Source organism: Cydia amplana, chromosome 26, assembly GCF_948474715.1.
Source record: "Cydia amplana chromosome 26, ilCydAmpl1.1, whole genome shotgun sequence".
In the NCBI taxonomy this organism is placed as follows: domain Eukaryota; kingdom Metazoa; phylum Arthropoda; class Insecta; order Lepidoptera; family Tortricidae; genus Cydia; species Cydia amplana.
In genome coordinates this window covers 7501492-7513963 of record NC_086094.1, presented here as the reverse complement: position 1 = coordinate 7513963, position 12472 = coordinate 7501492, and the positions used below count along the sequence as shown (strand labels likewise).

Genomic DNA, 12472 nt, shown 5'->3' with positions numbered 1-12472 from the left:
TCTTTCTGTCTATAAATGAAAGAAAGAAAGAAAATACATTTATTTATGACAAACACAGATGACAAAAACTTGTTGACAAATATACAATGTATATATAACCTATAGAGCAAATGCCATAAAAGGGTCACAACTCAGCATGTAGCTGGCAAGCCAGCGCTGTTCTTCCGCTTTAAATGAGATCAATGTTTAAAAAAGTTAACAGCTAATTTACAGTTTACACTTTTATAAGCTGCAACTGCTAAAATGCATTCTTGAATAAAGTTTCAAAACCTTTGAATTAAAGAAAATCCGACCGTAAAAAAACAAGAAAGTTTCCGTTAAAAAATCAAAACGGTTATTCAAAAACCGATACTAATGAATGCGGGACACCCCAACCCTATTTTGTGTGATAAATATTGATCGCGTAACCGATTTGCTTGTTAAACGTATTACCTATTGTAAATAATGCACATAATTCAATAAAAAGCTAATTTCTTTGAGCGTCTTTTACGTAATAAAGGGAGGCAATGATTATGCTAATGACATTTATATCTAGTCCTTTAATATTAACAAAATTCCAGCGATCAAATACAGAATGGAGTAAGTTATGGAGGTACTGACGATACCGTTTATCTACCTATAGTTGGTCAAACCAATTTGTCAGTAAATAGGAACAAAGAAAACTATAGGATAGGTACTCATCCTTTTCTTTTGGGTGCTAGTACTTGTGTAAGATAAAGATAGTGTGATTCTCTCTTTCTATGTTTGAAATGAGACAGTCCTTTGACAAACTATACCTATTACCTAGTTAGAGAAATGAATTAGCCATCAAATTACATTTAATTACTTAATAGAAAAGATAAGGCTATCAAAAACGTTGAGTTTGAAATGGACTTTAAGTGCATATTTGATTTTAATAACATTATGCATCATTTATACTTGGTCAACCAGATCTTGACAGTAGAAAAAGGCGGCAAATTTGAAAAATGTAGGCGCGAAGGGATATCTTCCCATAGAAAATTTGAATTTCGCGCCTTTTTCTACTGACAAGATCTGGTTGACCGTCTATATTAATTTTTATTTATCATTAATTTTAATCTTCCGTAAGTCCGTAACAAATACACATAAAAAGTCTTAATGAAAAAATTTAGGTGCGAAGTTTCCAAACGAAACGCAACTTGACAGCTCGACGAAAAAAAATCTAAAGCGCGCGAACAGCATATCGCTCAGCTGATTCATAATCTCAGTCTACCTCAAACATTCTCGTTAAAACCCGCTTTCCGACTCAAAAAACGTGTATTACAGTGAAATATCGCGTATGACAATCATTTCCGAATGTTCGCACGAGATTTTGACCTTAAAATTCAGTTTAAAGTTCTCATAACCTTAAAAACTTTCGTCTTTTGTTATCTTCGCTGTGAAAAGTTGAAAACACAATAACGATAGGACAGTGAAGGGTTTCGGTAAGGAACTGGTTATTTTCGATTTATTTACGACCCTTGATAGGATATTGATGGCAGAGGGTCCCGATGAGCTTAAGGGTAGAATTTTATTGTTCGCCGCACTTTGTTTAAATTTACACCCGTGGTGGTAGAATGGATGGCTATTTGGGTTTTTTGTGAATTAAACCGTGTTTGTGTCACTTCTTCGTATCTGTGGATTGTTAGAAGCAGGTATAATTTTATAGCATGAGTTAGTACAACCTTATAATAGTTTTATTAAAGCATATAATTTATTTATCTACTTCTTTATTTTAATTTTATTATTAATTTTATATGCACTGCCAAAATTATAAATCTTTTCAATTGAACAAATTAGTAAAGGAATTTGAATCTTCTTGCTTGAGTAATAAGGTTGATATTCAAATGTATTTTTTTTTCTGAAAGTTTTTTTAACGAAAGTACTTTAGTTGGTTTGATTATAACAATTAAGTCTGTAAAGTATGAACATATTTAGTTATGAGAGAATATCATAAATTAAATTATTTTTATGATTTCTCTAACACCTAGTACATAAACATTTTCAAGCAAAAGTTAATAAAGTCAATACAATTTTTATAAAAAAATGGAGGCTTTAAATAAATAGAATTCTATGTCTTGTCACGCAAACATAAGATAAGGAACCTCAAAACTCACTACAATTTCCACCGTACCATTCCAGCCTCATCACGGACACGTTCACCATCAACAGCGGCAACAGCGCGAGCAAGCGGCGGCGCGATGAGGCGCTCCTGACCAGCTTCAAGTATAAGATGACCCCGCACAGCCTCAACCTGTCCCCGAAGTCCCCTACGCCGCCCAAACGGAGGCTGGGATCTAAGGAGAACTGCTCGCCTAACATTGGTGAGTTGAGTTATGATTCTTTTTTTATTCAGCTATTGAAATAGCCAGCAAAAAAAAAATAGGTTAATTCGCCAGTAACTGGCCATCCTAAACTAAAAATTATTCTATTAACCTATAAACAGAATTCTTTTTAGTATAAAGTGGCTAGTTATTGAAGTCTGCTTATACTAAAATGAATTCTGTTTATAAGTGAATAGAATCATTATTACTTTAGGGTGTAGAAATCCAGAATTAGGTACCCTATTAAATAAAATTATTTTTTAGAGTCTAATGTGTGATTTGCAGAACTCCCGGAGATTTTCTAATAAAAAAGTAAATAAGAGAATACAGATTTCTAAAGGGTCAGCAACATGCTTGTGATACTTCTGGGGGTCGCAGGCGTCCTTAGGCTACGGTGACCGTTTTCCATCAGTTGATCGATACCTGCAGATATAATAGTAAAGTACTTAGCAAAATTTTCATATTAAAACCGAAATTCTTAGAATTACTATAAAGTAATTAAGATTATCTTTTAAAAACCTGTTTATTTAGTAAAATTACCTTTTTTCCTTTATTTAATTTATATCAATCTATTTAACATAACCATAACGTTTGGCAAAGTTATTCATTGCCATACTCTGTTCCAGGACTCTCATACGAAAACAGGATAGAAACAAGAGAGTTCCCACTCACCCCGAAACCTTACAAAACCCACACATATGAGAACCAGAAGTCACCGTTCAATCTGACACCGAGAAAAGTCCTCGGAGAACTCCAGAACTCTCCGTTCAATCTGACACCGAGAAAAGTCCCCGGGGAACTCCAGAACTCTCCGTTCAATCTGACACCGAGAAAAGTCCTCGGAGAACTCCAGAACTCTCCGTTCAATCCGACACCGAGAAAAGTCCTCGGGGAACTAGATAACTCTCCGTTCAATCCGACACCGAGAAAAGTCCTCGGAGAATTTCAGAACTACTCACCAAAATTCACACCGACATCTCCGGCACCGAAAAGAGACTTAAGCTCTCTGACCCGCTCTCCGCTCTTTAAGTTACTTGATACACCAGTGTTTGAGTCTCCGGTGAGCAGCCAGCGGTCGTTCAAGAAGATTAGCAGGATCTTCGAAGAGCGGAGTCGGTTCAAAATGGAGAGTGAGAGGTTTGAGGAGGAAACTAGGGCTCCGTTACAGTTTGAGCAAGAGAACTGGACTGCTACTAAGGTGAGTTGTCATTTTAGCACTAGAGTAGTGATGGGTAGGACATTAATTTAAAATGAGTTTGTATGAGTACCTCATTTTCTAAAATGAGGTGTTACAATGTCTTACTTCAAATGAGGTGAGGTACTAGCATATTTTCAGCGTCGACTATTCCATTAATTCCAACGGCGACAAAATTTAATGTATATACATATTTATGTATTCATCACTTCCTTTATAAATAAATAAATAGTAACATTTAATTGGAGTGCAATTCTGGAGGTTAAGAATAGAACTTTTAAGAGAAAGATAATTTTAGAATCAAGGAAATGAATAGAGGAGTGAAGTAAGACATTTTTGCGGTACGAAGTACTACGACAAATTAACAAAATGAGTGGTACAAATGAGGTGCCTCACGAGTGAGCGACTCAACACTACACTAGAGTCCTTCTAAACTAACTTTGCAGTCTTTGCACTGACTAGAACAAAGTAGTAGTTTGCTGTTTGGTTTGCTGGCTATAGATGAGGTCTTGGTGGCTCAGATGGCAGAGCGCTGGAGTATCGATCCAGAGGCAGTGAGTTCAAGTCTCACCCAAGACAGTCATTTTCCACTTTTAAATTTATTCTAAGCTTAATAGCATCGATCGCAGACGTTTCTGCTTGTTAACAATTTAAAAAGTAGTAGTGACATTATAACCCATCACATTTTCATAGAAATTTGATATTAATGGTGAGTTGATGACGTTGATTTTGTCGTTGCAAGTGGCATGCAGTAGCTTGCCTTGCCTTGCCTCCATATTAATTTTTTAATTTAATTTATTAAAACAAATATTTCTCATTTCCAGTTGGACTTCACCGACGTCCTCCAAACGTCATTCAAAGAAGATTTCAAGACTGAAGACTCTTTCGTCCCCGAAAAAGAAGAATTAGACCCAGAATTCGACACACTCCACGACTTAGAAGCAGAATTCGACAACGACACATTCGACCAATGCAACAAGTATGAAATCATCTCCACCGACAGCCCGGACATCATATCTAGAGGCAGGAATCCTTCGAACCGGAAAATAAATGGCAGTTTTGTCTTCGGAGCACCTTTAGCGGACACCGAACAGTCTACATCCTTCAACCGCCCAGCGAGAGCCTTAAACTTTGAGGACAGCTTCGAATTCCCTTCGCCGGTGATCAAGAAAAGCTCAAGCTCGGGCTCGGTTAAGAAATCCCTCAAATTCAGCGAGACACCAACTAAGGACTCCATGAAGCGGATATTCACTTCGGACAGCACCACCTCGATGGAAAGCGGATTTGTATCCGAGTTCGATGACCAGCTTTTAGATATAGAAGAGTCTAACTCTCCCAAAGTTGCCAATTTTGATAATTTGCTATCGGGACCGATTAAGAATAATGTTAGTAATGTTAAGCAACCGCTGTATAGGAGTAAAAGTTATAATCCGGCCCAGTCGAAGGCCAGGGTGTCTCTGCTGTCGATACTGGAGTCTCCGCAGAAGCGGAGTCAGAAGAGAAGTGAGCCGGCTGAGGGGGGGGAGAGTAAAAGGAGGAAGTGTGAAATAAGGCCGGTACTACAGCGGTGCTTCTCTGAGAATAATGCTTCGATCATGTCCGCTTTGGACCGATGTGAGTATACTTGTATTTTAAGAGCCAACAGGAGCTAAGATTTAAATATTTTAGGTAAATATACCCGTCTCGCTAACGGAAGCGGCTCCTAAAACTAGTGCGATAAGGACAAGGCGAAAAATCCTGCGTAAAAATCTCAAAAATCGAGGTTTCGTACTCGACTGTTTCCTCCTCCAAAACTTAACCAATCGTAACCCAATTTGGAAATCTAAATGATTATAACATTATCTGTGTCGGACCGTTTTGCTTTTTTGACTAATTGATATCAGTTTTGAATAGCACGCCTCTCATTGCGGCATAGTCAATTAGGCCATTTTGGCCATTTTTGAAGGGCTCTAGCGCCTTAAAAAACAAAAATATCAAAAAAAGCAAAACGGTCCGACACAGACATTGACAATATTAATCTGTGTTGAAAAAATTATTGCTCTAGCTTCAATACCCACGGAGGAAACAGTCGAGTACGTTTGTATGGAGAAATGACCACTCCTGTTGGCTCTTAATTGTAATAAATAAATATAATAAACAAGCAACAACGGTTGCACTCCGGGAGTGCCGATAGAAGTGAAAACTCGCCTCACTATGTTACCGACGCCCGGTAACACGATACATACGTTTAGCGGAATGCTATTTATTTATTATATATTATTATCATTCTCCAATAAGATCACACTTTTTCATTGACATGTTTATTTACATACTGCCATGATAACGTCAAATTATTTGAACATAGGTAAAGAGTCTTGAAAAGGAGTCCGCAACATAAATGTCAAATAACATTGAGTTTTTCTTTATTGATTTAAATGCCATTTCAATTATAAGTGGCCACCTTACGGGGCTTACGGTCACGTGATCGCCTTACGCTGTCTCGAGTTTATCATTTTTTCCCCACCTCAAAAAGTGCCCAGCGCCGCTAAAGAAGCTTTCACTTCAAAAATAAATTAATATTATGGGACATCTTACCTCTAACAATGGCCACCCATGACTCAGGAACAAATCTGTGCTCATCACACAAATAAATGCTCTCACCGGGATTCGAACCCAGGGCCATCGGCTTAACAGGCAGGGTCACTACCCACTAGGCCAGACCGGCCGTAAAATATCGTGTCCCCAGTTTCACAGGCGAATAAGGATGCCTCACGCTAGACCGGACCGGGCCCGGGCCGAGGCGTCCGAAATGTCATTTTCTATGACGGCTGATCGGTGATCACGTGGTGCTTTCCAAAATGAAGCCCGGCCCGGGCCCGGTCTAGCGTGAGTTAGCCTTTAGTCGCAATACGGCGGAATAGTACGTTCTATGGTATTACTAAGACTCCACTGTCCGTCTGTCTGTCTGTCACCAGCCTGTATCTTATGAACCGTAATAGTTACACAGTTGAAATTTTCACAGACGATGTATCTCTGTTGCCGCTATAACAACAAATACTAAAATACTATTTGTGTATTTTTTTCTAAATTTTAAACCCAGTAGTTTCGGAGATAAAGGGGGGTAAGGTCGGACAGACAGACGCACGAGTGATCCTATAAGGGTTCCGTTTTGAGGTACGGAGCCCTCTGGTCCGAGTCCGGCTCGCACTTGGTTTTTAGGGTTCCGTACCCAAAGGGTAAAAAACGGGACTCTATTACTAAGACTTCGCTGTCCGTCCGTCCGTCTGTCACCAGGCTGTATCTCACGAACCGCGATAGCTAGACACTTGAAATTTTCACAAATGATGTATCTCTGTTGCCGCTATAACAACAAATACTAAAAATAAAATAAATATTTAAGGGGGGCTTCCATACAATAAACACGATTTTTTTGCTCTATTTTTTGTTGATAGTCCGACTCACACTTGGCCGGTTTTTTTGTTAATAAGCCATTTGTTCCACAGCGGATGTGAACCCGGACCTTATCGGAGACTTCAGCCAGCCGTTTGCCCTGCCTCTCACTAGAGGGAGCCACTCGGACCTGAAGAGCATCTCGTGTGACACCCTGGCCGGGCTCATACGGGGGGACTTTCAGAACGTCACCGAATACCAGGTACATATGTGACGTTTTCTATGAAAAGGGACCTTACCCAAGTAGCATATAGTGGCAACATCAATATACCAGCCAATTTAGAAATTAGAGTAATTTAAGGGACGTCTAACCACTTGACCGTCCGACGATAGCATAGTATCCGAAACCAATATGCTCTTAACCGTCCGCGGGAACCTTACTATCCCAAGGGGTGGAAGGAACGGTTGATTTCAGAGCCATCTAACGGAATATTTCGGCATTAGGCCGGACGGTCAAGTGGATAAGGGTGTCAGAAAAGATTTAAGCTGTATCACAGACAAGACATCCTCCAGACTGGGCATAGTAGCGCTACCCCCTCTGCCACAAATATACGGTAGTTTTACTCGATCTTCGAGTCAAAATGTCTTTGTGTGATGTCCGTGTTTTTGAACGGACCAATCACGGCACGGGACTCGCTCGCCTCGTCCCCCGCACCCCAATATTGTTGGCAGCATCGGTTTCATGAAATAATTGCTCTAAACTCCGTCTAGAGGATTCCTAGTCTATGAGCTGTATAAAAGGTATTTTACAGCTCAAGCTGTATAAAAGCATTGTAAAGGATTCTGCGTAAGCATGAGGTGCTTTATCAAAATATAAAAAATCTACTATAAAACTGACCTGAAGAGCATCTCGTGTGACACCCTGGCCGGGCTCATACGGGGGGACTTTCAGAACGTCACCGAATACCAGGTACATATGTGACGTTTTCTATGAAAAGGGACCTTAACCTTAGTTAGGCGTGGCTCACTCCGCGATTTCGTCGCTTTGCTACAGGTAGCTAAAAGTACATCCGTTCGGCCCCAATTTTGGGGAAAGCCATAAGCCGCGCGTGGCGCTGTCGCCACCTAGCGGCCATATCTGTGCTGATCGTAACAGACGCGTTTTGTTAGAGAGTGAGTCTTCTGTACTTAGTACTATTATTTATTCTGTGCCTTATTGTCGTTGGCGCTTACGCCATTATTAACGATGCTCCGATATAAATACAATGCCGCGCGACGCTGTGCGGCGTAAGCGCCATCGACAATAAGGTCCCTTTTCATAGATAATGCCCCATATAGGTACCCATATAGGTACCTAAGACTTAATGTACTACAATGTACATATTCGTGCAATCTAATAGGGAATATTACGCGGAAGTCTGCGTAGGGGGCGCCAGTTCCACAATATGTCACAATCTAAGGGTCTGCCACAAACGAGAGTCGTAATTTAGTTACCTAACCTCTCTATCACTCTTGCATATTCGAGCGATAAAGAGGCAGATAGCTGAGTTTCGATTTCACGTTTCCCGGTAGGCCCTTTGTAAACAAACCGCCTTGATGTATCAATGTCATATTTGATTGTCTGTGAAAACTTGTCAAAAAACAGTTTAAGGTACAGTATGTATAAGTTACTCTTACTCTGGTATACGTAAATAAGTCACTAGTGCTGCACTCTGGCGGCAAAACATTGCAGTCATACTCCCTATTAATTAATTTTATATGTCTTTTTGTGCCACGCCATAACCCCTCCCCCCTTCCCCAGGTGATCGACTGCCGCTACCCTTACGAGTTCGAAGGCGGTCACATCTCCGGAGCACAGAACCTGTACACCCCCAATCAGATACTGTCCCTCGTACAAGGTCCTAGGCCGCAGGGCAAGGTGCTGGTGTTCCACTGCGAATTCTCCCTGGAGAGAGGACCTAAGCTGTAAGTAGACTTTAATCAACCCGTTTTTGGGTCGGTCTACTCGAAAGACCTGTGGTCTACTCGAAAGACCATCGGTCTACTCAATAGATTTAGCTGTAAGTAGACTTTAATCAAGGCTTTTTGGGTCGGTCTACTCAAAAGACCGTTGGTCTACTCGAAAGACCTTCGGTCTACTTATAAAACACCTACCTACGAGTTCGAAGGCGGCCACATCTCCGGAGCACAGAACCTGTACACCCCCAATCAGATACTGTCCCTCGTACAAGGTCCGAGGCCGCAGGGCAAGGTGCTGGTGTTCCACTGCGAATTCTCCCTGGAGAGAGGACCTAAGCTGTAAGTAGACTTTAATCAACCCGTTTTTGGGTCGGTCTACTCGAAAGACCTGTGGTCTACTCGAAAGACCATCGCTCTACTCAAAAGACTTAGCTGTAAGTAGACTTTAATCAAGGCATTTTGGGTCGGTCTACTCAAAAGACCGTTGGTCTACTCAAAAGACCTAAGGCCTACTCGAAAGACCTTCGGTCTACTTATAAAACACCTACCTACGAGTTCGAAGGCGGCCACATCTCCGGAGCACAGAACCTGTACACCCCCAATCAGATACTGTCCCTCGTACAAGGTCCGAGGCCGCAGGGCAAGGTGCTGGTGTTCCACTGCGAATTCTCCCTGGAGAGAGGACCTAAGCTGTAAGTAGACTTTAATCAACCCGTTTTTGGGTCGGTCTACTCGAAAGACCTGTGGTCTACTCGAAAGACCATCGCTCTACTCAAAAGACTTAGCTGTAAGTAGACTTTAATCAAGGCATTTTGGGTCGGTCTACTCAAAAGACCGTTGGTCTACTCAAAAGACCTAAGGCCTACTCGAAAGACCTTCGGTCTACTTATAAAACACCTACCTACGAGTTCGAAGGCGGCCACATCTCCGGAGCACAGGACCTGTACACCCCCAAACAGATCCTGTCCCTCGTACAAGGTCCGAGGCCGCAGGGGAAGGTGCTGGTCTTTCACTGCGAATTCTCCCTGGAGAGAGGACCTAAGCTGTAAGTAGACTTTAATCAACCCATTTTTGGGTCGGTCTACTCAAAAGACCTGTGGTCTACTCAAAAGACCAATGGTCTACTCGAAAGACTGTTGGTCTATTCAAAAGACCATTTTAAACACGAATACCGTATTTCTATATTTCTCGTGTTTTTCTTGATATTTAAAGGCGTCTTTATTTTATGTTTTAATTTAAATATCTTATACCGCCATCATTTATCCTTGTATCCTTAAGCTTTGGATTCCTCCGAAAACGGTGCCGTCATATGACGGCCGCTATATAGCGTTGAATGACGTCACTAGAACGTTGTCTATGTAAACAAGATGGCGCGGTTTCCTAGACGGCGTTGATTGTCAACGTAACGTAAAAAAGCGGTGCCGTCATTTGGAAGACGGCCGCCATGACGGTGTCGATAGTTTCGTGAACGTTTTATTAGATAGCGGTGACGCCATTTTGCATAAATGACACGAGATTTGAATAAATGATTCCGTACTACGATTATTTTCCTCTTCTGATGATATTTCATCCTCCAAGTAAATTATAGACGGTCAAGCAAATCTTGTCAGTAGAAAAAGGCGCGAAATTCAAATTTTCTATGGGACGTTATCGCTTCGCGCCTACATTTTTCAAATTTGCCGCTTTGACCTTGGTGGCTGACGTTATGACGCCGTGGTACTTTCCACATGTCGTCACCGTAAAGACGGCCGTCTTTTGCGGCCGCTATATGACGGCACCGTTTTCGGAGGAATCCAAAGCTTTAGTCGAGTTAAATTGTTTGATACAAAAAGATATATAAGTACTTAATTATAAATCTTTTCTCTCTTTCCAGCTCTCGCTTTCTCCGCTCCTCCGACCGCGAGAAGAACAAGGAGAACTACCCCTCCCTCCACTACCCCGAGGTCTACCTCCTCCACGAGGGCTACCGCGCCTTCTACCAGCGACATCCGGACCTCTGCTCGCCGGCCGGATACACCGCCATGTTGGATCCGAAACACAGGGACCTGCTGAGGCAGCACCGCTCTGTGCAGCAACCGTCGTCTTCTACGCATCATAGGAGGAATCGGCTGCTGTTTTAGAGGATAGAATAGCTTGGTCTACTGGAAAGACTGGTGGTCTACTGAAAATACCGATGGTCTACTGGAAAGACCAATGATATTTTGATAAGACTAGCTTTTCTGGACTTAGTCTACTCGAAAAACCCACGGTCTTCTGTACATTCTGGCTATCTTAGCTTCATTTACTTTAAAAACCTACGATCAACTGCATAAACTAAATATTGTACATCTGAAATACTAAACGAAGTAGGTCTATTGGAAAGACCTGAGGTCTTTTAGTAGCATGAGACGTCCGAGTCCAATCACGAGTTCAGGGGCCTAGTTAAGATGACAATCGTTCATAGGAAACGCCAATGTAAACTGAAATAATGTATGGAAATCAGGAATCTGTCATCCCGTTACATGTTTCTTGGCTAAGCCCCATGGTTACTAACCATTTCTAGATTATTGAAAAAGGTCTGATTTTAGAGTACTCGTTGCGTGGTATATTGGAAAGACTGGTCTACTGAATAGACCGTCGGTCTACTTGGTCTTTTCAGTAGACCATGGTCTTAAGACTTAGGATTTGGTTAAAACTAAAGCAATAAGACTCTAATTTAAATTCTAATTTGTAAATACGAAGAATGCCATATTATTGTTAAAAACTAAGTTTTTAGTACAAATATAGGCTTAAAAACTAAAAAGTATATCCCACCTTTAGTTACGCCATAGTGTAAGTTTTCATTTGACGCAATATAGTTGTAGTTTAGGAGAATCGGGAATATATCCAATTCAAATTGAACTTTCCTGTTTGTATGAAACTTACATACATACAAATTGTAGGAATTGTTTGTTTGAGTATCCTATCTAAACCTTTCAATTGGTTATAAAACTTGTTTAGAAATTTGTGTGAATATGGAATATTACGCGAAACTCTGCGTAGGGGGCGCCACTACCACAATCCGTCACAATCTAAGGGTCTACCGCAAACGAGAGTCGAAATTTTGTTATCTAACCTCTCTCACTCTTGCATATTCGAGCGATAAAGAGGCACATAGCTGAGTTTCGATTTCGCGTTTCCCGGTAGACCCTTTGTAAACCGCCTTGATGTATCAATGTCATATTTGATTGTCTGTGAAAACTTCAAAAAACAGTTTAAGGCACAGTATGTATAAGTTACTCCATGGTTTACGATGGGTGCTAGTGCTGCACTCTGGCGGCAGAACATTGCAGTTATACCCCCTATAGAAATTACACAATTTTCTACGCAAGTTTGTACCAACTCCCCCCCTTCCCTTATACTCGTATAGGTGAAAAGCTTTAATAAAAAAATGTGCCGTTATAAAACAAAGAAAAACTGTATATAACTAGTTAGAAACTATTCTATTCGTGTTTTAAGTATAAGTCTTGAACTTGTTTGCAACAGTTATATTTATTTAAAATTTACACAATTTCTTGTCCTTATTTCCAGTGTATTTTTTGATTTTTTTTAATGCTTATACAGTAGAATCCGTTTATTATGACTCCGCTTATACTGACCAACCGCTTAC

The 12472-nt window shown here is 40.8% G+C and overlaps 1 protein-coding gene across 1 annotated transcript in view; it reads left to right on the top strand.

The window, feature by feature from the left end:
• Positions 1-11144, top strand: part of LOC134660205 (uncharacterized) — a 48459-nt gene extending 37315 nt beyond the window's left edge. Inside the window, exons 2-7 of the mRNA XM_063515931.1 lie at positions 2140-2321; positions 2948-3519; positions 4341-5130; positions 6999-7147; positions 8687-8850; positions 10718-11144. Coding sequence (XP_063372001.1) covers positions 2140-2321; positions 2948-3519; positions 4341-5130; positions 6999-7147; positions 8687-8850; positions 10718-10964 — 2104 coding nt within the window. The 3' untranslated portion in view covers positions 10965-11144. The remainder of the gene's footprint in view (positions 1-2139; positions 2322-2947; positions 3520-4340; positions 5131-6998; positions 7148-8686; positions 8851-10717) is intronic.
• The last annotated feature ends 1328 nt before the right edge of the window (positions 11145-12472 follow it).